The sequence below is a fragment of the Galeopterus variegatus genome, unplaced genomic scaffold (assembly GCF_000696425.1).
Source record: "Galeopterus variegatus unplaced genomic scaffold, G_variegatus-3.0.2 Scaffold2153, whole genome shotgun sequence".
Lineage (NCBI taxonomy): Eukaryota > Metazoa > Chordata > Mammalia > Dermoptera > Cynocephalidae > Galeopterus > Galeopterus variegatus.
Window position 1 is genome coordinate 197,728 of NW_007728264.1, and position 24,140 is coordinate 221,867.

A 24,140-nucleotide genomic window follows, 5' to 3' on the forward strand; every position below is an offset into this window, starting at 1 on the left:
ACCGGTCTGTATGTGGGATCCAAACCCTCGGCGGGAGCGCCACCACGCTCCCAAGCAGCGCACTGTAGCAGTGCGCCACCGGGCCGGCCCAGAAAACACCTTTTTAAACAGTCATTTCTTTGAGCACAGACCAGTCCTGCCCCACGTGCACGGACAGTAATGCATCTTTCCAGAGCTCTCTCTTGGCATTCCTCTTAATTAGACTGCATTTGCTCTCCCTGTGCTTCCCCTCATGTTCTCCATCCTTCCTGGTTTTCACTCTAAGAAACTACTGTTTAAGGTTCCCTAACTATTGAAGTTCTATGGAACCAATGACAGGAACAACGATCAAGATCCTTTCCTAGACAAGAAAGGTAGGGTTGAGTCCAAGTCCTTATGAAGAGCCCAGCTATAACCTCTCTGCCCCTACATCATGCCATCCACCCCTAGCCCTCTCCCTCCTCACCTGGATTTCATAGCTTCTCTTGAGGGAGCCAAGGTGGTCAAGGAAATGCAATGCCAGGCCACACCATTTTTCAGCAGATACATACTTGCTCCTGCTATACATAAATATTCCAGTATTCCAGGACTTGGTCATCAGCCAGAGAATCTCCATTTCTGGGTAGCCTTCCTAAAATTCAAGAACAGTGGATGTTTTACAGTTACTACTGTCACAACTCATTGTAGCACTACCTATATCAGTGCTGCATCCCATCATTATCAAACAGTGGTGCTCTGCTAACATTAAGGAAGGCCCATGTTTCTCAAGAGTAGGAGAGTACCTTGAAGGTCTGTCAGCTGTAGAATGTTCCATAGCAAGATCTTATGAAGTACATATAAGTTGAAAAAGCAGGGGCCGGCCCATGGCTCACTTGGGAGAGTGCGGTGCTGACAACACCAAGGCCACGGGTTCAGATCCCATATAGGGATGGCCGGTTAGCTCACTTGGGAGAGTGCGGTGCTGACAACACCAAGGCCACGGGTTCAGATCCCATATAGGGATGGCCGGTTAGCTCACTTGGGAGAGTGCGGTGCTGACAACACCAAGGCCACGGGTTCAGATCCCATATAGGGATGGCCGGTTAGCTCACTTGGGAGAGTGCGGTGCTGACAACACCAAGGCCACGGGTTCAGATCCCATATAGGGATGGCCGGTTAGCTCACTTGGGAGAGTGCGGTGCTGACAACACCAAGGCCACGGGTTCAGATCCCATATAGGGATGGCCGGTTAGCTCACTTGGGAGAGTGCGGTGCTGACAACACCAAGGCCACGGGTTCAGATCCCATATAGGGATGGCCGGTTAGCTCACTTGGGAGAGTGTGGTGCTGACAACACCACGTCAAGGGTTAAGATCCCCTTACTGGTCATCTTTAAAAATAATAATAATAATAATAAACAAATAAATAAATTGAAAAAGCAATGAGGCCCTCTTCAGCTGAAGGAAAGAATTGGACAGATTCCTGTTTTCTGTGAAGCAGGAGAAAAACCTGTATCCTGCTTGGGGCTTCCTCTGGTGCTGTCCTCAGTCAATTATCTCCCCAATACCTACCTCTACTTTTCAGAGAAGGTTGTCAAGAAGCAGTTTATTGAATCTCTTAATTTCCTAGACCAGAATCATTCCGTGTTTGGAATGAAATTATATTAATCTTTAGTGCTGACAATATCTACCTAGCTGTGAACAAATGGCACATTTTGAAGATGGTCCTTTAGCCTTATCAGTGGTCTTTAACATGACTAATCACAAGATGATATTAATTTCTTCACAATACTTTGCAATAATGAAAAGGATTATTCTAAGGAGTTACTTTCTCGGTTCTTGCATAGGAGATGGAGCACAAAGGGGGCATTCATGTTAAAGCCCTTCACCTACACAATAGATCTCAGGCTCTTGAAAAGGGAAATGTGATGGAAAACTTGAACAGCAGCTTCTTGAGAGTGTGAAGGATGTTGTTTCAGCTGTCATTTTTTCATTCATTTGGATCTATAAAAAATTACTACATATAAAACACTATGATAATAAGGACTAAGATAAAGAAAGCTCTTATCCTAAAGGACACACAATGCTTTGAGAGAGACAAGACATCCACATGTAAAGATGACTTCACAAGGTATGTGATTAAGGGCTTATCAGAATAATAGACATTAGATGCTCTAGTTCTGGAATTAGATTATGGTGATTATGGTGATGGTTGCACAATTCTGTGACTATGCTTAAATCCACTGAACACTTTAAAATGGTGAGTTTTATGATATATGAATTAAATCTCAATAAAAAATAAAAATATAGAGATATGGAGAAAGAGAAGGGCATTATGTATAGGCAGAACAGAATAAACGGACTTGGATTGTGCTTGAGAGCAAGAGTGTCTGAGGGAGGCTAAGAGATGATTGGACTATGTAGAGGAGTTAATGGAAAATAAGACTGGAAATGTAAGATGGGGCTTCCTAAGCATTTCCTAAATGCTCTTCCTCAGAACACTAGTGTCATGAGAAATGTTAACAGATGGTTTATGAAAATAGAGTTCTTTAGTCAAATACGTTTTAGAAATGCTGCATTCTATATATTACCCTCTTGGAGTGTTATAACGCACATTAGTTCAGTGAAAGTTTAGGGAAGTTTTACAGTAAAGAAACCATATAACTGTTTAATCCAGGGTATCTGGAACGCTTACTAACATCTCGTGGGCTGGAGTGTAAAGGGTTTTTCATTACAGGCCGCAGATTTTGGAATTTATCCTGCTGGCAATAGGAAAGCACTGAAACTTCTTGAGAAGCAAAGTGATATGGTAAAATTGTAGTTTTAGTAAGACTGAAATGCCAGTGGTGTTTAGAACAGACCTGAGTGTGGGAAAATAGACAGGGAGACTTGTTTAAAGGGAGTTGTAAGAGTCTTTGGAACGAACTGATAAGGGTTAGAACTAAAATAGTGACAATGAAAATGGAAAGATGTAAGAAACATTCTAAGGGGAGAATCAATAGAATTTAGAAACTTGATTTGGGGATTGAAAGATAGATCAGTTGAAAATGGCTCTAAAGTACATAGTTTGAATGGCTGAAAGGATGCTGGTATTGAAACTAAAAATTGGAAGGAAATGTTTCTGGGGAGAAGGGATCAAGATAATAATAGGTTCTATTATAAACAGGTTGGATTTAAGGTAACTTTAGAGATATCATGTAGGCTGTTGCAGACATGGACTGGAACTCAAGTAATAGTCAAAGTATATCAATTCACTTAAAAGACAGTATAGAATACAGAGAAGAAAAGAATAGAGAATATTAGAAATGTTCATAGTTGGGTGGTAAGAGGGAAAGGACAACACAGAGGAGTGGTGAGAAAGTAAAGGACAAGGGAAAAGAGAATTTTGACAAGGAGACAGTGGTCAATAATGAAGGCCAGGGTAAAGAGGCCATCACACATGTCTAGGAGGTGGTAATTAGTGGCATTGTAAAGTGTGGCTAACTACAGGGAGTGAGGGAAAGAGTGGCTCAAGATGAGGAGAGACAGGTTAGCAGGGATTTGTAGGCCACATTCAAAATTTTTGTCTTTATTTTAAGAGCAATAGGAAACTACTGAAGAGGGTTAAGCAAGGTCACGCATACTAGAAAATGTAAATCAATCTGGTTGCTGGGTGGAGAAAGGTATAGAAGGAAGCAATAGCAGATGCAAGGAGATCAGTTAAGAGGTTCCTGTGGTAGATGAGATAAAAGATAATAACTTGAACTAGGTTGTCAATGATGGAAAATTGGAAGAAGTAGATGAGTTTAAGAGATATTTAGGAGGTAGAATCGACAGGACTTGGTGACAGAATAGAAATGGGAGTGTTGAGGATGACTCCTAGATGTCTAGCCTGAGCAACTGGAGGAATGATGGTGCCATTCAAAGGGTTAGGAAACAGTGGAATTTTATTTTAATATACATTAACTACCCTCATGCCCAACATTGCTCAGGAGAATCATTAATCCTCAATAAAGAAATACATCCATGCAGCTACTCACCCCAAAGCAACATAGACTTGCCTATGTGAAATGAAAATCAAGGCCAACAAATTGAGTTGTTTGCTCTGATGGCTTTTTGGGGCTCGTATTTGAGAACAGTTTTCTCTGTCCTCAACATCTTAGTACACATGGCAGTCAAGCATATCTCTAACTGAATTGTAGGTGTCCTGGAGCACAAATGTCTGTCCTTTTAGGTTCTCTTTAGATTCCCCAAGTGACTATCATGTACATCAGTACATACAGTTTACCATACAGTTTACCTATTTAAAGTGTAAATTCAGTGGTTTTTAGTATATTCACAGAGTTCTTACACCCACCATCACCACTATCAATTTTATAACATTTTCATCCCCCCAAAAGGAAACCCAGTGTACCCATTAGCTGCTCATTTCCCCCCAATATCCCCCTCATTTCCTCCCAATATCCCCTCCCACACACACAACCACTAATCTCTTTTTTTTTCAGTTTTACTTATATTTATTTTTGTGGGGTACAGTGTGTTGTTTCAATACATGCATATACTGTATAATGATTCACGTAAGGTAGATAGCACAGTTTTGCACCTGTTAGTCCACCCCTTCTCCTCCCTACTAATCTAATTTCTGTCTCTTATAGATAGCCTACTCTGTACATTTAAGATAAATGGAGTCAGACAGTATTGGTCCTTTGTGACTGGCATCTTTCATTTAGCATAATGTTTTCAAGGTTCATCCATGTTACAGCATGTGTCACTACTTCATTCCTTTTTATGACCAAATAATATTCCATTGCATGAAATTACCACATTTTGTTTATCCAGTCATCCAGTTCTAAATTGTATCAGTCATTGAATGGAGCTTTACCTTATATTTCCTTTAGATCCCAATTGTCTTGTTTATGAGTTAATGTAAGACTGGCAGAAGAGGAATTGAGATGAAATTGAACTAATAGAAAACCAAACAAGAGAAGAAACATGGTATTGATAAATGAGCTTCTCAAACTTTAATGTGCATACAAATTACTTGGGAATATTATTAAAATGCAGATTCTGATTCAGTAGGTCTGGGTTGAGGTCTGAGGTTCTATACTCCTAACAAGCATCCAGGGGTTGCTGATGCTACTGGTCCATGGGTCATGCTTCAAGGAACAAACTCTTAGAGACTGTACTTCAGTAGTTTGAGTCACTTTAGCTTCCTTTGTAAAAGAAAAGAGTCTGCTTTTTTCTGGGCTTTTTCTTGGTTACTGTAGTAGTCCATTTTCTCTTGCTTATAACAGAATACCTGAAACTGGGTAATTTATAAATAAATAAAATTTATTTCTTACAGTTTTGGAGCCTGGGAAGTCTAAGGTCTAGGAACTACATCTGGTGAGGGCCTTCTTTTTGGTGGGGATTCTAGAGAGTGCCATAGCAATGCAAGCAATCACATGGCGAGTAGGGCTAGATGAAAACACTTCTTAGTGTGCTCACTTGCTATCCATATAAAGCCACCAGTCCACACCTATGATAACCCATTAAACCATTAACCCATTATTCCATGAATGGGTTAATCCACTCATGAGGGCATAGCCCTTACAATCCAATCACTTCTTGAAGGCCCCACCTTTCAACACTGCCACATTGGGAATCAAGCTCCCACATGAACTTCAGAGGGAACAAACATTCAACCCATATCAGTTACACAACAGGCCTTTGTGACTCTGATGTCAGCTGTGAGGATTAGACTCATCCCTTCTCTTTAAGTGTAGACTTTTCCCCACCATTATCTATGTTTCTGTATAGTCTTAAAAATGAACCAGGGAACTTCCACTTCCATGAGATGGAATAGATGTACTTATCCCTATTCTTCCTGCTAATTACAACTAAAATCCTGAACATTCTACATAAAAACAAACATAAGAAGACTCTGAAAGGTGGAAAGAAGAAGGAAGACTGGCTAGGGATCTTGGGGCCAAGGATTGGCACAGTGGTGCATTCCCTGTGTTTTCTTTTTGCTTAACATATCCCAGACTTGGTGCTAGAGATGCCAGCATGCACAGACCAAGAAAAGCCCGAAGAGAAGTCTGTTCTCTCTAGCCAAGGGACCAGTAGTAACAAGGATTCCTCCACCTCAATTATCAATGGAGGCCAAGTACGAAATCTGGGCTTCTACCTCTACCTGGAAGTAACAAGGATGTATCCCCTCCCCTGCCAGAGCGATGTCAGAGAAAGCCAGCTAAAAACAGAAGGTCTGAATGAGCTCTAGAGTCTCATAAAATAATATGAAATGTCCATGTTTCAATACAAAATTACTATTATACCAAGAACCGGGAAGATCTCAAATTGAAGGAAAAAAGATAATCAATTGATGTCAACACTGAGATGACAGAAATGTTGCAATATCTGACAAAGATTTTTTTCTATGACTTTAAAAAATTGTGGCAAAGTACACATAAGACAAAATTTACCATCTTAACCATTTCTAAGTGTACAGTGCAGTGGTATTAAGCACATTCACCTTGTAGTGCTATCATCACCACCATCCATCCATAGAACTGGTTTCATCTTGCATCTATTAAGCAATAACCCCCTAGTCCCTGGCAACCACCACTCTATTTTCCGTATCTATGAATTTGACCATTTTAGGTACTTCACATAAGTGGAATCATATAATATTTGTCCATTCGTGACACACAACAACTTGATGAATCTTCAGAGAATTATGCTGAGTAAAAAAGCCAATCTCAACAGATTATGTACTTACTGTATGATTCCAAATCTTAAAAGCTATATACTGTATGATTCTATTTATATAACATTCTTGAAATGACAAAATTATAGAAGTTGATAATAGATTAGTGGTTGCCAGGGCTTAAGGAGTGGCTGGGAGTGAGAGAGAAGTGTGTGGGGGCTATAGAAGTGCAACATGAGGGATCCTTGTGGTGATGGAAATGTTCTGTATCTTGACTGTAATAATGCCAGCATCCTGGTTGTGATATTGTACTATAGTTTTATAAGATGTTATCATTGGGAGAAACTGGGTAAAGGGTACACAGGATTTCTCTGTATTATTTCTTAGAACTGCATGTGAACGTACAATTATTTCAAAATAAAATTTTAATTAAAAAGAAAATCACCGCTGCCACCAGCCCACACCCAAGCCCCAAAGAGGCCCACCCACTGCCCGACCAGGAGCCAAGGCAGCCCACCATGCACTCAACTGCACTGATACAAGAAGAGTCACCAGCAGAGCCCACAAGTAGAGAAGGAAGTCTTTCCTTAAATTTAGGTCTTTGATCTTTTTTTTTTAGCCCACTCCAGAGTAATAGAAGAAACAAGTGTCCTACCAGATGACCAAACATCAAAGAAAAATAACTAAAACTACAAATAAACAAGAAGATATGACACCAATGAAGGAGTATGTACAGGGATTGAACTCTGGACCTTGGTGTTATCAGTACCACACTCTAACCAACTGAGCTAACTGACCAGCCCTCTATTTCCCTATGAACTTTTAAAAGTACCCTTGTATGTTAAGTTAAAAAAAAAAAAGAAAAACAAAACCATGGAGCCAGGCTAGATACCATATTTGACACTTTCATTTGTTTAGATTTCAGAGAATTAGAAGAAACCTACCACAGACCTGGCTTTAATAGTACCCTTTAAGCAGATACCCTTTCTCATCATAAGGAACCAGGGTTCTTAAAGAAACGGCTAATTCCAGCTCCAGAGCATGAAATGTCAAGACATGCTTGAAACATCTTGTTACACCAGAAAGCAGGGAAGCTACTGAAAACTACTAGAGTCATGTCAAAAGTACTAAGACACCAACCTGAACAGGCTCCCGGTGGCCAAAGGTGGGACAATTTGAGCATCAATGAGAATAATAACTGCAAGAAACTGAAACATACTGATATGGATTGTGTTCCCCAAGGTTTATGTATTGTGACCCCCAGTGTGACTTTTAAGAGGGTGGGAAGTCCCTATTACAGTAATCTAAAGGTGGGGCCTTGAAGAGGTGATTTGATTGTAGGACCATGCCGTAGTGAATGGATTAAAAATGGTGGTCAGGAGTGTGGTTCTGAGGGCTTTAAAAGAAGAGTGCGTGAGAGGTTAGTTTCTCTCTGCTCTGCCATTTTCTGCCATGTGAGTCCCCTGGGTCACTGTCGCCACCACCAGAGCCTTCACCAGCTGTGTTTCCTGGACTTTGGACTTCCCAGACTCCAAAACTATAAGCAATAAATTTTGTTTTCTTAAAAAAAAAAAAAAACTGAACAATCTACTTCCTCCTAGAAATACTCTAGATTATGAACCTACTGTAGAGTACATAGGCTTGCCCGCTTAAGCATGTGAGTCATCCCCCTGCTTTTTCATTGTCACTAGCTTTTGAATACCAACTTGGGCCTCTCCTTTGAACTGAAATTTCCTAGCAAGAACTGGTAAAGAAGATGTGTGTTCTAGCAGAAAGAGCCCTGTAGTTGAGGTGCAATGGACTGAATGTTTATGTCCCTCCAAAATTCATGTTGAAATCCTAAGTCCCAAGGTGATGGTATTTGGAGGTGGGGCCATTGGGAGGTGATTAGGTCATGAGGGCAGAGCCCTCATGAACAGGATTAGTGACCTTATAAAAAAGAGACCCGAGAGAGATCCATCATCCCTTCTGACATGTGAGGTTACAGTGAGAAGATGGCCATCTATGAGGAATCATACTCTCACTAGACACTGAATCTGCTAGCGCCTTGCTCTTGGACTTCCCATTCATTAGCCATGAACGACTTCAGGCAAACTGATAATTTGACTTACTTGAATCTTAAAAATTTCCTCATTTATAAATCAAGGATAATAACAGCAGCACTGTCTACTTCATAGGATTGCTGGGGGCGGGGGGTCGTATGAAATAATGAATGTAAGAGTGCTTTGTAAACTGTAAAGCATGATACCATGAGGTATGAGACTTTATATTTGTGTAATAGACATTTTGCTAGTGTATAGAGGCACTTAATAAAGGTCATCTGCTCAATAAATAATGAATGAGTGACCGGTCATTAAAAAAGTCAATAAAACAGGCAGAATTTTCTCCCAAGCATTTAAAACAAAGATGGGTTGGCCAGTTAGCTCACTTAGGAGAGCACGTTGCTAATAACACCAAGGTCAAGAGTTCAGATCCCCGAACCAGCCAGCCACCAAAATAAATAAATTAAATAAATAAATAAATAAATAAATAAAACAAAGGAGATGCATAGCACATTCAAACAGGAAAAAGCCTGGCCAACAACCAAAAACAAAAAACAAACAAAAAAATACAGGAAAAAGCAACATATACAGTATAAACAGCTGAGATGGTTATTAAAGTAATCTCTGCATAAAAAAGCTAACTATCCAGTCATGTTTCAGGGGATGAGCAATAACAGTTAGGAAACTCATCAGAAAAGTAGAAAAACATTAAGCTCTCCAACAGGCAACTCAAGAGTCAGAGAACTGGAACTGTATTAGATAGAATAAAAGTGGCAAAACCAAATGCTCAGAGAAGTTTTGGCCTTATATAGAGACTATGGAAATCAATCAATTTAGAGTTACGTAATTCAATTTTAGTTTGTATTAGTTACTATGGCAAACACACCTTACGGTCCAGATGAGGCTCATGGCTTAGAAATGGAATTTTCTCTTCTTCCCAAAAGACAGTAAAAGAAAAAACCCAAAACGTTCAAGTTTTTCTTAACTTGAATTCACATGGGCCATAATTACACAGCTCCAGGGGAATTCTGGGCTTATGTAAGTCAGTGCTACTTTGTACCAGGTTGTCACTCTCTGTATTGTTCTACCATCTGTTGTGGTTTGCAGATATTTGTATATGAAGAAGCAGTTGAGCCCAGAGTAGTTGGGATCCTTACATATTAATATGGACTCAATGACTTTCTGTGTGACTCTATGTAAGCCATCTAACCTCCTTAATGTTTTATGACTCCCTTATAATAACAACACTACCTTATGTGTGTATGAGCTGTTAAAGTCTACAACACATATATTATTTTCCATTGTTCCTTACAACCCCAGTGTGGGAGAGTCAGAGCAGGTATTATTCTCATTTTACAAATGAGAAAACTGAAGTCAAACAGCAGAGGAGAGATATCCATATGCAAAACAAACAAACAAAAAGCCATTTAGAACCTCACCTCAAACCATACATGAAAATTAAAATGGATCATAAACCTATATGTAAGAAATAAAAGTATAAAACTTCTATAAGAACACATAGGAGAAAATCTTCATAAACCTGGGTCAGGCAAAGATTTCTTAGTATGACCAAAAACACTACTCATAAAAGAAAAAAATGGGTAAACTGGACTTCATGAAAATTCAAAACTTTTGCTTTCCAAATGATGCCACTAAGAAAATGAAAAGATAAGCCAGAGACTGGGAGATAATATTTACAAATCATATATCTGATAAAGGACTTGTATCCTGAATATGTAACGAACTTTTACAACTCAATAAAAAGACAACCCAATTTTTAAAATGGGAAAATAACTGCATAGGCATTTATCCAAAGAAGATATACAAATGGTCACTATGTACATGAAAAAATGATCAACCCCATTAGCCATCAAGGAAATACAAACCACAACCACAATGAGTTACCATTCTACACCCACTAGGATGGCTATAATGAAAAAGATGGACAATAACAAGTTCTAGTCAGGATTTGGAGAATCTGTAACCCTCATACACTGCTAGTGGGAAGGTAAAATGGTGCAGCTACTTTGGAAAATAGAATGCAGCTCCTCAAAAAGTTAAACATAGAGTTACCACATGACCCAGCAATCCCACTCCTAGGTAAATATTCGGGAGAACTGAAAGCTTAGGTCCACACAAAGACCTACCTGTACACGAAAAATGAACATTCATAGCAGCATTATTCATAATAGACAAAAAGTGGAAACAACTCAAATGTCTATCAACTAAAGAATGGATAAAGAAAACGTGGTATATCTATTCAATAGAATATTATTGAGCAAAAACAGGAATGAAATACTAACAATATCACAACATGGATGAACCTCAAAAATGTGATACTAAGCGAAAGAAGCCAGACACAAGAGGCCACATAGGGTATAATTTCATTTATATGACGTGTCCATCCAGAAAGAGAAAATCTACAGAGATAGAAAACAGATCTGTGGTTGCCTGGGACTGGTGGGAGCAGGGATTGACTGCAAACAAGCAAGAGGAAACTTTTTGGGGTAACAGAAATGTCCTAAAACTGGACTGTGGTGATAATTGCACAATTGTATATATTCACTGCATTGTGCACATATAATTGGTGAATTTTATGATGTGTAAATTATATTTCAATAAAGCTGATTTAAAAATCACTTAATAAACCTACATTGAAAAGAAAAAGAAATCATTGGAAGAGGGTCTAAAATATAGGTCTTCAATGTTCCTTCTAAATAACAATAAGACCTTTAACAGGTTAGTATCATCACAGGGGAAGTAACAATTCCACCAGGCTTTAAAAATACAAAATAATTCAAAATGTCCAGTTATTTCGACTTAATCTATAGTACACTTATGTTAGAAAATTTCTACTTTTAACTATATTTCATAAACCCAGGAAAATTTTGTAGTGTGTAAGTACATTGTAATATGAATTCACCCTAAAACTCACATTAGAAAGCATTATTTTATGTAATTTCTAATACACAAGACAGTTCCATTAGCAGCAACATGGATGAGCCTGGAGAAAATTATTCTAAGTGAAACAACCCAGGTACAGAAAGAGAAATACCACATGTTCTCGCTCATAACTGGGAGCTGAATCCATAAATAAACAAATGAACAATAAAGAGACAGAGAGAAAGAAAGAAAGAAACAACAATCACAGTAATACAAGGAACTTTTAGAAAACTAGAGGTGGAAAAGGAGGGGGGGAAGGAGGGGGGATAATGAGGAATTGGTCAAAATACACAAAGAATGATTGTGTATTGTAATGATGAATAAGCTAACTATACTGATCTAACCACCACACATTGTACACAATCATTGAAAATCAACGTTGTACCCCACATGTATGCATAATAAAAAGAATAAAAATAAAATAAAATAATAAATAATAAATAATAAAATCAGCTGAAAGTTTAATATCACTATTTGACTTACAGTGTGCCTAATAAGGCTCAGAGCATCTTCAAAATAGCCCCAAACTTCTTCCAGGGGACAGAGATCTGCACTCGAAGCCCCATCTGGCACTGAAAGGTTAATCAACTTGTGCATACATTTGCTGAAAATCAAAAAGAGAAAACTCATCCCATAAGGAAAGAAATCATTGGCTTCATGGCTAAGATAAGTAAAACTGGATCTCATCCCAGACTAAGCTTCAAAACACTTCTGTTCTTCCTTCAATTTTATCTGGCCTCCAACCTCAAAAGACAGATTTTTAAAGCTGTAAAAGGGGTTGACCGATCCATCCTTTTATCGTGCCTGTGGTTGTCTTTCACTGTTTTTTTAGTTTCCCGCATGAAGGAGTTGTGGCTATTTATTATATTTTATGAGCTAGTTCAATTTATAAGCATTTTAAAGCATCTTATTACTTCCTCAAATGGGCACAGGAACTTAAATTGGGAATAATTCCAGGAGAACTGTCTCTCATGTCTCAGAACAGAAAGACTGTAATGAAGTTTTCCAGAGAAAAATCACACATCTATTTTCTCCATGTCTGGACATAGAAAACAAAAAATCTCCAATAAATAATATTTTATACAGCACTTATTGGTGCTTAAAGAAAAGTTCGTATAGAAAAAATCTGAGGCAAATATAGCAAAATGTTAACATTTGTTAAATTTGGGTGCTGGGTACATGGTGTTTTTTATATTAACCTCTGCTTTTCTATACATTCGGAATATTTAGTAATGAAGCAAAGAAAGAAAGGTACTTAAGTAGCTTTATTATATGCATCGACTCACACAAAGAAACAACTTTTTTCCTCTTTTTTTCTTTTGGGAAAATCAGACTCCTTGATCTTGCTAAATAATTCCTGGTCTGTAAATACAACTCTCAATATGGAGCTGTTCACAGGAGGGCTCCCAGATCATCTTTCAAGTTGGGCCAGTTGAGCATGTTGCTGACTTTTGTGGAATTGACTATAGTTCTTTTGGCTATCAAAAAGCCTGGATTAGGTGTTGAATTACATTTACTAACCTGTACTTCAAAACATCAATTGATTCTTTCTTTTTGTGGAGCAATAAAGCCCTTTTCAAGGCTTTGCGAGCGATAGAAGGATAGTGTGCAGGTATTTCCACTGCTAATGCTAGAAGAAGGGAAGAAAAAAGGTTGTGAACACCATAATCTCATCCATTAGAGTTTTCATCCCAGGCTATAACTTGCTAATGAAACTGGCCTGAAACAGATTAACAAAACGACAAAAACAAATCTTATAAAATGATGAATCCACAGATGCTTTTAGAGATAGTGTCTACTTCCTAGGCAGAATAGCATGGTAGGATCACCATGTTACATCCTTTATTCAGCAAACATCAAGAAAAAACCTACTGTTCCTATGACCCTGCTCACAGTCATACAGGTGAAGCAATAATCTTATGAACCAGAGTCACAGAAGGGGCACACAAGAAGGAAACAGAAAAGTAAAAGGACACTAATCAAAAACAGATTTATACTACAATATACTGTTTTTGTCTGATACTAAAAATAGGAAAAAGGGCTGGCCAGTTAGCTCAGTTGATTAGAACATGGTGTTATAACACCAAAGTCAAGGGTTCAGATCCCTGTACCAGCCAGCTGTCCCCCCAAATAAAACAAAATAAAAATAGGAAACACTTGACACGAGAGGATCAGAGATAACTAACCCTAAAAATTTCAGATGCATTTAATAGGGCACTAGAATTGGAGTTCCATTTTACAAGAAGCAGTGGTCATTATCACATGTCCATAAAGCATACATCATCTGCTCCATGGCTCTAGGAATTCCATCTTAGAAAGACCAAGGAAAGGCAAATGTGATTCTCGTGCACTTGGGGCTACTTAATATCTTTATTAAACACACTCACACTCCTGAGGAAGGTCAGAGATAAAAAGGGAAGATAATTAGGCCATTTCCTGCAGTGTATCTCTAAAAAGGCTCTAAGCCCCCAAATCCCACTGACAGCTCAACCAGAAATTTGAGGGTGGCAGTTGAGTTAAAAAATATTATCAGTATTTCTCTGTACATTTCAATAAATTGCTAGGATTGCATCAATTTTGATCAGTGAGTGGTCAATTACTATTTCTAGCTAGCAGAGAAAAACTTTCTGAAGTTTGAGCTCCCCCTATTGTGTAATTAAATTCCACACATAGAATAAATTTGAGCACCTATTATAAGCAATGCACTTAGCTAGGGTTTATAAGTAATTATTGTTCATAACCTTAAGGAGATTATAATCGTACAGAGTGAAAAAAATAAATGCACAAATAATCATAATACAAAATAGTCTAAGAATGCCATTAGAGAGGGAGAAACAAAGTTCTATGAGGAAAAATTGTTTCACATCTGGAGGTAAGAAAGATGAGTAGAGAAGAAAGAAAAAAGTAGTAGGATCTAAATGGGCACCAGCCTCCTCACAAAAGCATAAATATAGCTCTTACATGCGATTGTTTCTAATGTTTTGCTCTCTAAATGAGGCAGCTCCCACACTGATTCCAGGAAGCTGTCCAGCGATGGATCATTCATTTTGGCTTTAACTTCAAACTCGTACAGCAGAAGTAATGTCTCACATGGATCATTTGAGAAGTCCCCTAAGAAAGAAGCAATAATGCAACATTCTCTGTGAATACATTTCATTATTCTCTCCTGTTGTAATCTCTCTAACTGGAAGGTCTTCCTGTTGAGGAATATTAATTTACTTACAATTTGAAGGTTATCCCAGCCTCTGTATAGATTTTTAACATTTTAAAATCGTTAAGATCACCATTACTTTCAGCACCCTGTAATGCGTTCGCTAGCACTGCCTATACTTTCCGAAACTATTGCCATGATGCTCCTAACTAGCCTGAAAAAGTCCTGCTGCTATTTTTTTTTATATTAAACTATAATTTATTGAGTGCCTCCCCTCCCTGCCCTTGCAGTCTCTAGGTCACTTTTTCCGCTTGTAGATCTTCTGTGCTAGCCCCAGGAAGATGGCTGGAGGCAGGGGCAGAGCTTACCGCTCTATGAACCCCAAAAGGTGGTTGTAAACGTCTTCCTCATACTGCAAGAACACAGCCGGCAGATGCAGCACCTCGTATAGCGCCTTTACCCAAGTGACCTTCTTGGCCTCCTTCTACCCATAATTCTCCTGCAGGATCTGGCACTGTTACACAGTGGCCCATTGCAAACACTGAACCACCAGCCAACTGTTTGTTGTCCTGGACATCAGTGCCAATCTTGCCAGTCACACTGGAATCCCCAAAGAGGTTAAGGTCATCCTGAATCTGAAAGAACTCTCCCATCTTCAGCAGGATCTTCTTGACATTGGCATGTTCCTTCTCCCCATCAATGCCTGCCATATACATGGCAGTAACTACAGGAAGGTAGAAAGAGTACAAAGCTGTCTTGTACTTGACAATAGATTTGTATCTCTTTTCAGTGAATCTTCCAAGATCCATATTGCCCTGGGGAGCTGTGATGAGGTCTAGGGTCTGCCCGATCTCAGTCTGATAGGAATTCTGCAGGAAGGGTTAGATCAGGTTCAGGTAATAGGGCTGCTCTCAGCAGTAGAACTTCAGCAGGTGGTAGATACATGCTTCCAGAAGCATAGCATCATTGATGGCATATAAACCTATGCCTGGCTTCTGATACTAGCAGATTTTTCTCCAACAAGTGAGGGATGAATTCATGATGCCATTGGACACCAGGAAGAAAGCTTGCAGCAGTTTCACACACCAGCCCATGGTCAGGGCTTGCTGGAGACTATCAGCATCCTGTTTCCTTGGCTCCACCAGCTCACAGAATGCTGTCAGCACTATCAAACCCTGCTGGTACTAGCCTCCAATGGCACTGTACCAGGACCTCCATGAGCCGGGCAATGGCAACTCCTGTCTCCGGGTGCCCCACCTTATCTTCGGTCAGTACCTTGACAATCTGGAAGAAGTGCTGGAGAAAATCTTGCTTTTCTTGGTCATAAACTTCTGATTTCTGGTCTCCATTCATTCTGAGGGAGGAGCAAAGTGCTCTGTTCCTGGATGCGGGTTCTTGCTTGGTCCAGACTTTCCAGGGGGTCCTCCTCCCTACTGCTATTTTAAAAATTCTATTCAAATCCAATGTTTACTTGTCTCTTGTGAACATTCCACTAGGCCCATGCTCACTCTAATAGCTGAGTTAACCAAAAGATACAGTGCTGCACAAACTAATAGTGGTTTTATTTCAAGCAAAGTAGAGGAGAGTTTCCAAACTGTTTCATTTAGTCAGTCAACAGTATTTCTGGGGTATCACCATAGGAATAATCTTATGTCAGGTTGCATATACCATACCGTATGAGACAATTTTCATTCACCCCTTGGTAGGCTGAATGTTTAAAAATGTTTTGAAATATAGCATACATACAATAAACTGAATGAGGTGCTCTTAACCTTAAGCAACCAGCTTGATGAATTTTTACATATGTTTGAACTTGCATAATCACTACCCAGATCATGATAAAGAACACTTCCAGCACTTCAGAAGGTTCCCTTGTGCACTTTTCCAGTCAATATCACCTTACCAGAGGTAATGACTATTTTTACTTCTATCATTATTGATGGTTATTGCTTATTTTTTAACTTCATTGCTAGTACATAGAAATATAACCAACTTTTGAGTTTTGACCTTGTATCCCATAACTTACTGAACTCATTTATTAGTTCCAGTAATTTTTTGTACGTTTTTTTTTGATTTTCTATACAATCATGTCATCTGCAAATAGAAATAATTTTATTTCTTCTTTTTCGTTCTATGTCTTTTTTTCCCCCATTCTTTTGCTTGTCTTATTGCACTGGCTGGGACCTCTAGGATAATGTTGAACAGGAGTGGTGAGAGTAGACATTCTTGACTAGGAGAAAATCATTCAGTCTTTCATTGCTAAGTATAATATTAGCTGTAGGTTTTATTTTTGTGGATGCCCTCTAGCAAGTTGAGAAACTTCCCTTCTATTCCTAGTTTGACAGTTTTCTTTTTTTTATCATGAATGGATGCTGACTCTTGTCACATACTTTTTTTTTATATCCGTAGAGATAATTTTATGTTTTTTCTTCTTTAATCTGTTGATATGGCAAATTAATTGAGTTTACAATGTTGAAACTGGGATAAACATCACTTGGTTATGATGTATTATCCTTTTTATATGTTACTAAATTCAATTTGCTAATATTGAGGATTTCTGCATCTATTTTCACAAGGGATATTGGTCTGCAGTTTTCTAATATTGCCTTTGTCTAATATTGGTATCAGGATAATACTGATCTCATAAAATGAACTGGGAATTATGCCCTCCTCTCCTCTCTTGAAGAGTTTGTATAAAATTGGTATTACATCTTTTTTAAATGTTTGGTATAATTCTTCAGTGGAGTTTTCTTTGTTGGAAGATTTTAAACTATGAATTCAATTAATTTAATAGGTAAGGGACTATATTTCTTCTTGAGAGAGATTTGCTACTTCGTGACTTTCAAGGAATTTGTCCATTGCATCTAAGATTTCAAATTCAGGGGCATAAAGTTGTTCATAATATTCCCTTATTGCCTTTTTTCCCCACAATCACTTTTATTTTTCTTTATTACCTTTTTTAATGTCAGTAGGATCTCTAGTTACATCTCCACTTTCATTCCTGATAGTTTTAATATATGTCTTGATCTGTCTGGCTAGAGGTTTATCAATTGTTCTAATCTTCTGGAAAAAAACCACACACACAAACAGCTTTTGGTTTCATTGATTTTATTTATCATTTTGTTTTAAATTTTATTCATTTGTGCTCTTGTCTTTATTATTTCTTTTCTTCTGCTTGGTTAGGTTTAATTTGCACGTTTTTTTTTCTAGTTTCTTAAGGTGGAGGCTTAGATTATTTGAGACCTTTCTTTTTCTAATAGAAGCATTTAATGCTATACATTTTTATCTAGTTGCTGCTTTAGCTGTATCCTCCAAATTTTTGTATGTTGTTCTCGTTTTCATTCAACTCAAAATATTCCTAATTTCCCTTATCACTTCCTCTTTGACCACTGGATTATTTAGAAGTATGTTTAATTTCCAAATATCGAGAGACTTTACAGATAGCTTTGTACAATAGATTTATAATTTAATTTCATTATGGCCAGAGAAAATACTTTGATATTTCAGTACTTTTTAATTTTTTGAGGTTGTTTTATGGTTCAGAATATGGTCCATTGTTCAGAAAATGGTTCATGGTGATGAGTGTTCCATGTACATTTGAAAAAAAATGTGTATTCTGCTATCATTGGGTAGAGTGTTCTAAAATGTCAATTAGATTAAATCAGTTGAGAGCATTTATGTCTTCTATATCCTCATTGAGTTCACTTATTCTATTGATTACTGTGAGAGGAGTATTGAAGTCTCCAACTGTAGTTATGGATTGTCTATTCCTCATTTCAGTTCTGTCAGTTTTTGCTCCATATATTTTGAAGCTCTATAAAGCAATTCCACTTACAACAGCATCAAAAAAAAAAAAAAAAATCCATCAGTCTTAATCATAAGATAATGTGATCTTATGAATAAAATTCCTGGAGAATCCAGTATGATGCCATTAGAACTACTAAACAAGTTTATCAAGGTCAATATACAAAAATCAATTCTATTTTTATATAGCAGTAATGAGCAAGCTGAAAATAAAACAATTCCATTTACAACAGCACCAAAAAAGGGCTGGCAGGGTAGCTGAATGCGTTAGAGCATGGTGTTATAACACCAAGGTCAAGGATTTGGATCCCTGTACTGGCCAGCTGCCAAAAAACCAAAGCCAAAAACAAAACAAAAAACACAATAGCACCAAAAAGAATAAAATACCTAGGAATAAATTAGTGCACAACTAGTACACTAAAAATTATAGAATATTATTGAAAGGAGATGTAGTAAAATGGAAAAATACCCCATGTTCATGGATTAGAAGATTTAACATTGTTAAGATGGCAGTACTCCCCCAAATGATCTATAGATTCAACACAATTCCTATCAGAATCTCAGCTGGTTGTTTTTTTTTCCCCCCCAGAAACTGAAGGGATATCCTAAAATTCATATGGAAATTCAAGGGACCCAGAATGGCCATGACAATCTTGAAAAAAGAAGAACAAAGTTGGAGGACTAACAATTCCCAGTTTCAGAACTTAGCATAAAACAATGGTAATCAAGACAGCATGGTACTGGCATAAGAACAGACATATATATCAATGGGATAGAACTGACAATCCAGAAATAAAACCATGTGTCTGTGGTCAACCAATTTTCCACAAGGGGGCAAAGACCATCCAATAGGTATAGTCTCTTAAACCTAGTTCTGGGACAACTGGATAGCCACATGATAAAGAATAAGGTTGAACCCTTCCCTCATACCAAATATAAAAATTAACTCAAAATCAATAGAAAATCTAAAGGTAAGAGCTAAAACCATAAAATTTGCAGAAGAAAATATAGGAGTAAACCTTCATGACTTTGGATTTGGCAATGGATTCTTAGATAACACACCAAAAGCACAAGTAACAAAAAAATAGATAAATTGGACCTCATCAAAGTTAAAAATTTTGTATTTCAAAGGACACTATCAAGAAAGGGAAAAGACAATCTACAGAACGGGAGAAAATATTTGCAAGTCATATATCTGATCAGGGACTTGTATCTAGAACATATAAAGAACTCTTACTACTCAATTAAAAATTGGGCAAAGGGTCTGAATAGATATTTCTCCAAAGATACACAATGGCCAATAACCATCTTAAAAGATGCTCAACATCAGAAAATCAAAACCACAAAGGGATACACTCACTAGGATGGCTAGAATCAAAAAGATAATACAAGTGTTAGCAAGGAGGCAGAGAAATCAGAAGACTCATACACTGCTGGTAGGAATTTAAAATGGTGTAGCTGCTTTAGAAAACACTCTGGCAGTTTCTCAAATGATTAAACAAACATAGAGTTACCATATGACCTAGCAATTCCACTCGGATATACACCCAAGAAAATATGTCCACACAAAAACTTGTGCATAAATGTTTATAGTGGCATTATGCATAATAGCCCCAAAATGGAAACTACCCAAATGTCCATCAAGTGATGAATGGATGAATAAAACATGGTATATGTAGACAAAGAAATATTATTTGACCATAGAAAGCAATGAAGTACTGATACATGCCACAACATGAATGAACTGTGAAAATATACTAAGTGAAATAAACCAGTCACAAAAGTCCACATATTATTATTCTATTTACATGAAATGTCCAGAATATGCAAATCTATAGAGAAAAAAAGTAGATTAGTGGTTGCTTAGGGCTCATGGGAGAAATGCAAGGATAACAAAAAGGTATGGGGTTTCTTTTTGAGGTAATGAAATGTTCCAAAATTGATTGCTGAGGGTGGTTGCACATATCTGTGAATATACTGAAATCTGAATTATATACTTTAATGGGTAAATTGCATGACATGTGAGTTATACCTCAATAAAGTTGTTCTTAGAATTGACTTTTTTTTTTTTTTTTTTTTTAAAGATGACCGGTAAGGGGATCTTAACCCTTGACTTGGTGTTGTCAGCACCACGCTCAGCCAGTGAGCGAACCGGCCATCCCTATATGGGATCCGAACCCGGGGCCTTGGTGTTATCAGCACCACACTCTCCCGAGTGAGCCACGGGCCAGCCCAGAATTGACTTTTATAGTCTGTATATTCTTTTGTGTACAACTTCTTTTGCTCATGATAATGTATGTGGATATTCATCTGTATTTTTGTATGCTAGCAGATGTTCATTTATTTTATTGCTTTGTAGCATTCCATTGTACGAACATATCACAATTTATGTAATCCATCCTCCTATTGGTGAACAGTAGGGTAGTTTCAAATCTTTTGCTTTTATGAATAGAGCTGTCTTGAACATTCTTGTACATATTTTGGTGAATAGATGCACTCATTTCACCCGAGTATATATCTAGGAGTGAGACTGCAGGGTTATTGCTGGGATAGGAGCACGTTTGCTATTAGCAGACACTGCCAGTTTTCCAAAGTGGTTGCACCAATTACACTTCCACCAGCAATATATCAGAGTTCCAGTTGCTTCCCACCCTCATTAACACTTGGCATTTTAATTTTAGTCACTTCTTTGAGTATGCAGTGGTCTCTTATTGTGGTTTTAATTTGTGTTTCCTTGATAAGTAATGATGTTGATTGAGCACCTTTTCCTTTGCTTATTGACCATTTGTATATACTCTTTTGTGAAGTTCCCATTCAGTTATTTTGCCCATTCTTTATTGGGTTGTTTGTCTTTTCTCATTGAGTTGTAAGAGTTTTTTTATATTTTCCAGAAGTTGTCAAGCTTACATATCAGCATATCTTCTTCCTATCTGTGGCTTCTTTTTCTTTTCTTAGTGGTATCTTTTGACAAACTAAAGTTCTTGATTGTAAAGAATTACACTTTATCAATATTTTCTTGGACAGTTGGTAAGTTTTTGTATACCCAAGGTCATGAAGATATTCTCCTATGATTCTTTTTAGAAACCTTATATAGTTTTACACTATGATCCATCTAAAATCAATGTTTGTATATGGTATTTGGGAGGAGTTAAGGTTTATTTTTTTTCCCGCATGGATACCTAATTATTGCAGAACTATTTAACATAAAAAATATTTTCCCTATTGAGTAGCACTGGGCACTTTTTGTCACAAATCAAATGAACATGTGTGGGTCTATTTCTAGACTCTATTCTAGACTATTCTGTGGTGTAAGTCCTTAAACTCTGTTCATCTTTTCCAAGATTGTCCTTTGCATCTCTATAGAATTTTTAATACTATCCTCTCAATTTTCACAAGTAAACCAGCTGGGATTTTGATTGGGACTTCCTTGAATCTATAGATCAAATTGGGAAAATTGAAAATTTAACAAAATTGAAATTTCCAGTCCACAAACATAGTATGTATCTTCATTTATTTAGGCCTTTAAAATTTTTTCTCACCAATGTTTCAAAGTTTTGTTGTTTTCAGTCTAGAGGTCTTCTCCATCTTTCATTATAGATTGATTACAAGGGGGCTGGATGGTTAGCTCATTTGTTTAGAGCATGATGTTATAACACCAAGGTCAAGGATTCAGATCCCCATACCAGCCAGCCACCAAAAAACACACAAAACATTGATTACTAGCCATTTGATGGTGCATTAGTCCATTTTGTGTTGCTATAACAGAATACCTGAAACTGGGTAATTTATAAAGAACAGAGATCTATTTGGCTTATTATTCTGGGACAGCTGCATCTGGCATGGGCCTCAGGCTGCTTCTACTCATGGTGGAAAGTGGCAGGCAGCCGGCGGGTACAAGCAGATCACATGGCGAGAGGAAGAAAGAGAGCGAGAGAGAAGGTGCCAGGGTCTTTTTAAACAACCAGCTCTCCCGGGAACAAATAGAGCGAGAACTCACTCATTACCCTTCCTCCCCCAGGGCGAGCATTAATCCATTCATGAGGGATCCATCCCCATGACCTAGACCACTCCCAATATTGCCAAGTTGGGGATCAGATTTTGACATGATCTTTGGGGGGACAATACATCCAAATTGTATCAGATGGATTTTGATGCTATTAAAAATGGTATTTTAAAAGTTCATTTTCCAATCATTTCTTGCTCCTATACAGAAATACAATTAATTTTTGTATACTGACTGACCTATATCCAACAACCATCCCAAATTCACTTATTTTTAAAACTTTATTGAAAATAGGGTTAGCCGGTTAGCTCACTTGGTAGAGCATAGTGCTGATAACACCAAGGTCAAGGGCTCAGATCCCTGTACCAGCCATCCACCAAAAAAAACCCAAAAACAAAAACACAAAACTTTATTGAAAATAAAACACAGATACAGAAAACCATTTTATATATGTATGTCTTTGTTTATATACATATACACACACATATTTCTATTATAATGTTTGTCTTGAAAACATGACTTTGTTCCAACATGATTGATATGTTAGGGAACAATTTAAGCATAATGTAGGTTAAGTGTTTGTGTGCAATTTAGTCTATGGGAAACAGTAGGTGAATACAGAAAACTGCACCTAGCTGAATCAAGCTTGTAAAAACACACAAAATACACACATGTGCACAACTCAAACTTCTATCAGCTACCTCAGTTCACTGCATGTGTTATGAGCCATACCCATCCATATCTGTTGCTACAACTTTCTATTAGATTTCAGATAACCCTCCTTCCACTACTTCACAATATCTCACAAGCTGCAATCCTTCTGATGTCCATTTCCACAAGTGAGTGTCAGGTCTTTTTCACAGCGAAATGCCATATTTATTGTAGTATTTTTAGTCATTTAACACATACAAAACTGTGCTATTATTTTATTAGGTCCCTATCATTTTTTAACGTGTCACTGACCAAAGTTTTTGAGTATTATGCTTCTAACCCCATTCTTCCCATAAGCCCTATGTTTTTAATAGCACAATTTTGCACAGTGCAACAATTTTTTTGGAACACATATGTCACATTATAGCAGAACTGACTATAAATGTAAATTATTTTCATAACTGCTAATCCATACCCCCACAAAAAACAAAGTTACCAACTAGAGTATAATATTGTGCATAAGTTCTTTTTGTCTTTAGCCTTGTGTCCAGTCAACACAGTGCTTTTCAAAGTTACTTAAATCAAAGGGGTGGGATCAGATGAGGGAAAAATAAAAACAAAGTTATTTAAGTCAGCTTCTTTCTTCCCCACCTCCTTCAGTATAGTTATGTAGTTCAATTGTAATACAGTTAGATTCATTTGTCACAGCCTGAATTCTATCTGGGGTTCCCCTCACATCCTGACTGGTATATTTTTAAGTTGTATCCAGTAAAATCTACTCTTTGAAGTGTACAGTTCTATGGGTTTTCACAAATGCATAGAGTTGTATGTCTACTATCACAAGTTCTTTACAGAACAGTTGATAACCCTAAAAATTCTCTTATGTTGCCCCTTTATAGTGATCTCCTCCTATTATGTACAA

At 37.5% G+C, this 24,140-nt stretch overlaps 1 protein-coding gene and 1 pseudogene across 1 annotated transcript in view; both read right to left on the reverse strand.

The window, feature by feature from the left end:
* Positions 1–24,140, reverse strand: part of LOC103596965 (testis-expressed sequence 11 protein-like) — a gene marked incomplete at its 5' end in the record, with an annotated part of 120,189 nt that overhangs the window by 763 nt on the left and 95,286 nt on the right. Inside the window, 4 exons of the mRNA XM_008580752.1 lie at positions 446–610; positions 12,093–12,213; positions 13,131–13,239; positions 14,571–14,720. Of these exons, the coding sequence (XP_008578974.1) occupies positions 446–610; positions 12,093–12,213; positions 13,131–13,239; positions 14,571–14,720 (545 nt within the window). The remainder of the gene's footprint in view (positions 1–445; positions 611–12,092; positions 12,214–13,130; positions 13,240–14,570; positions 14,721–24,140) is intronic.
* On the reverse strand, positions 15,059–16,149 carry LOC103596964 (annotated as a pseudogene).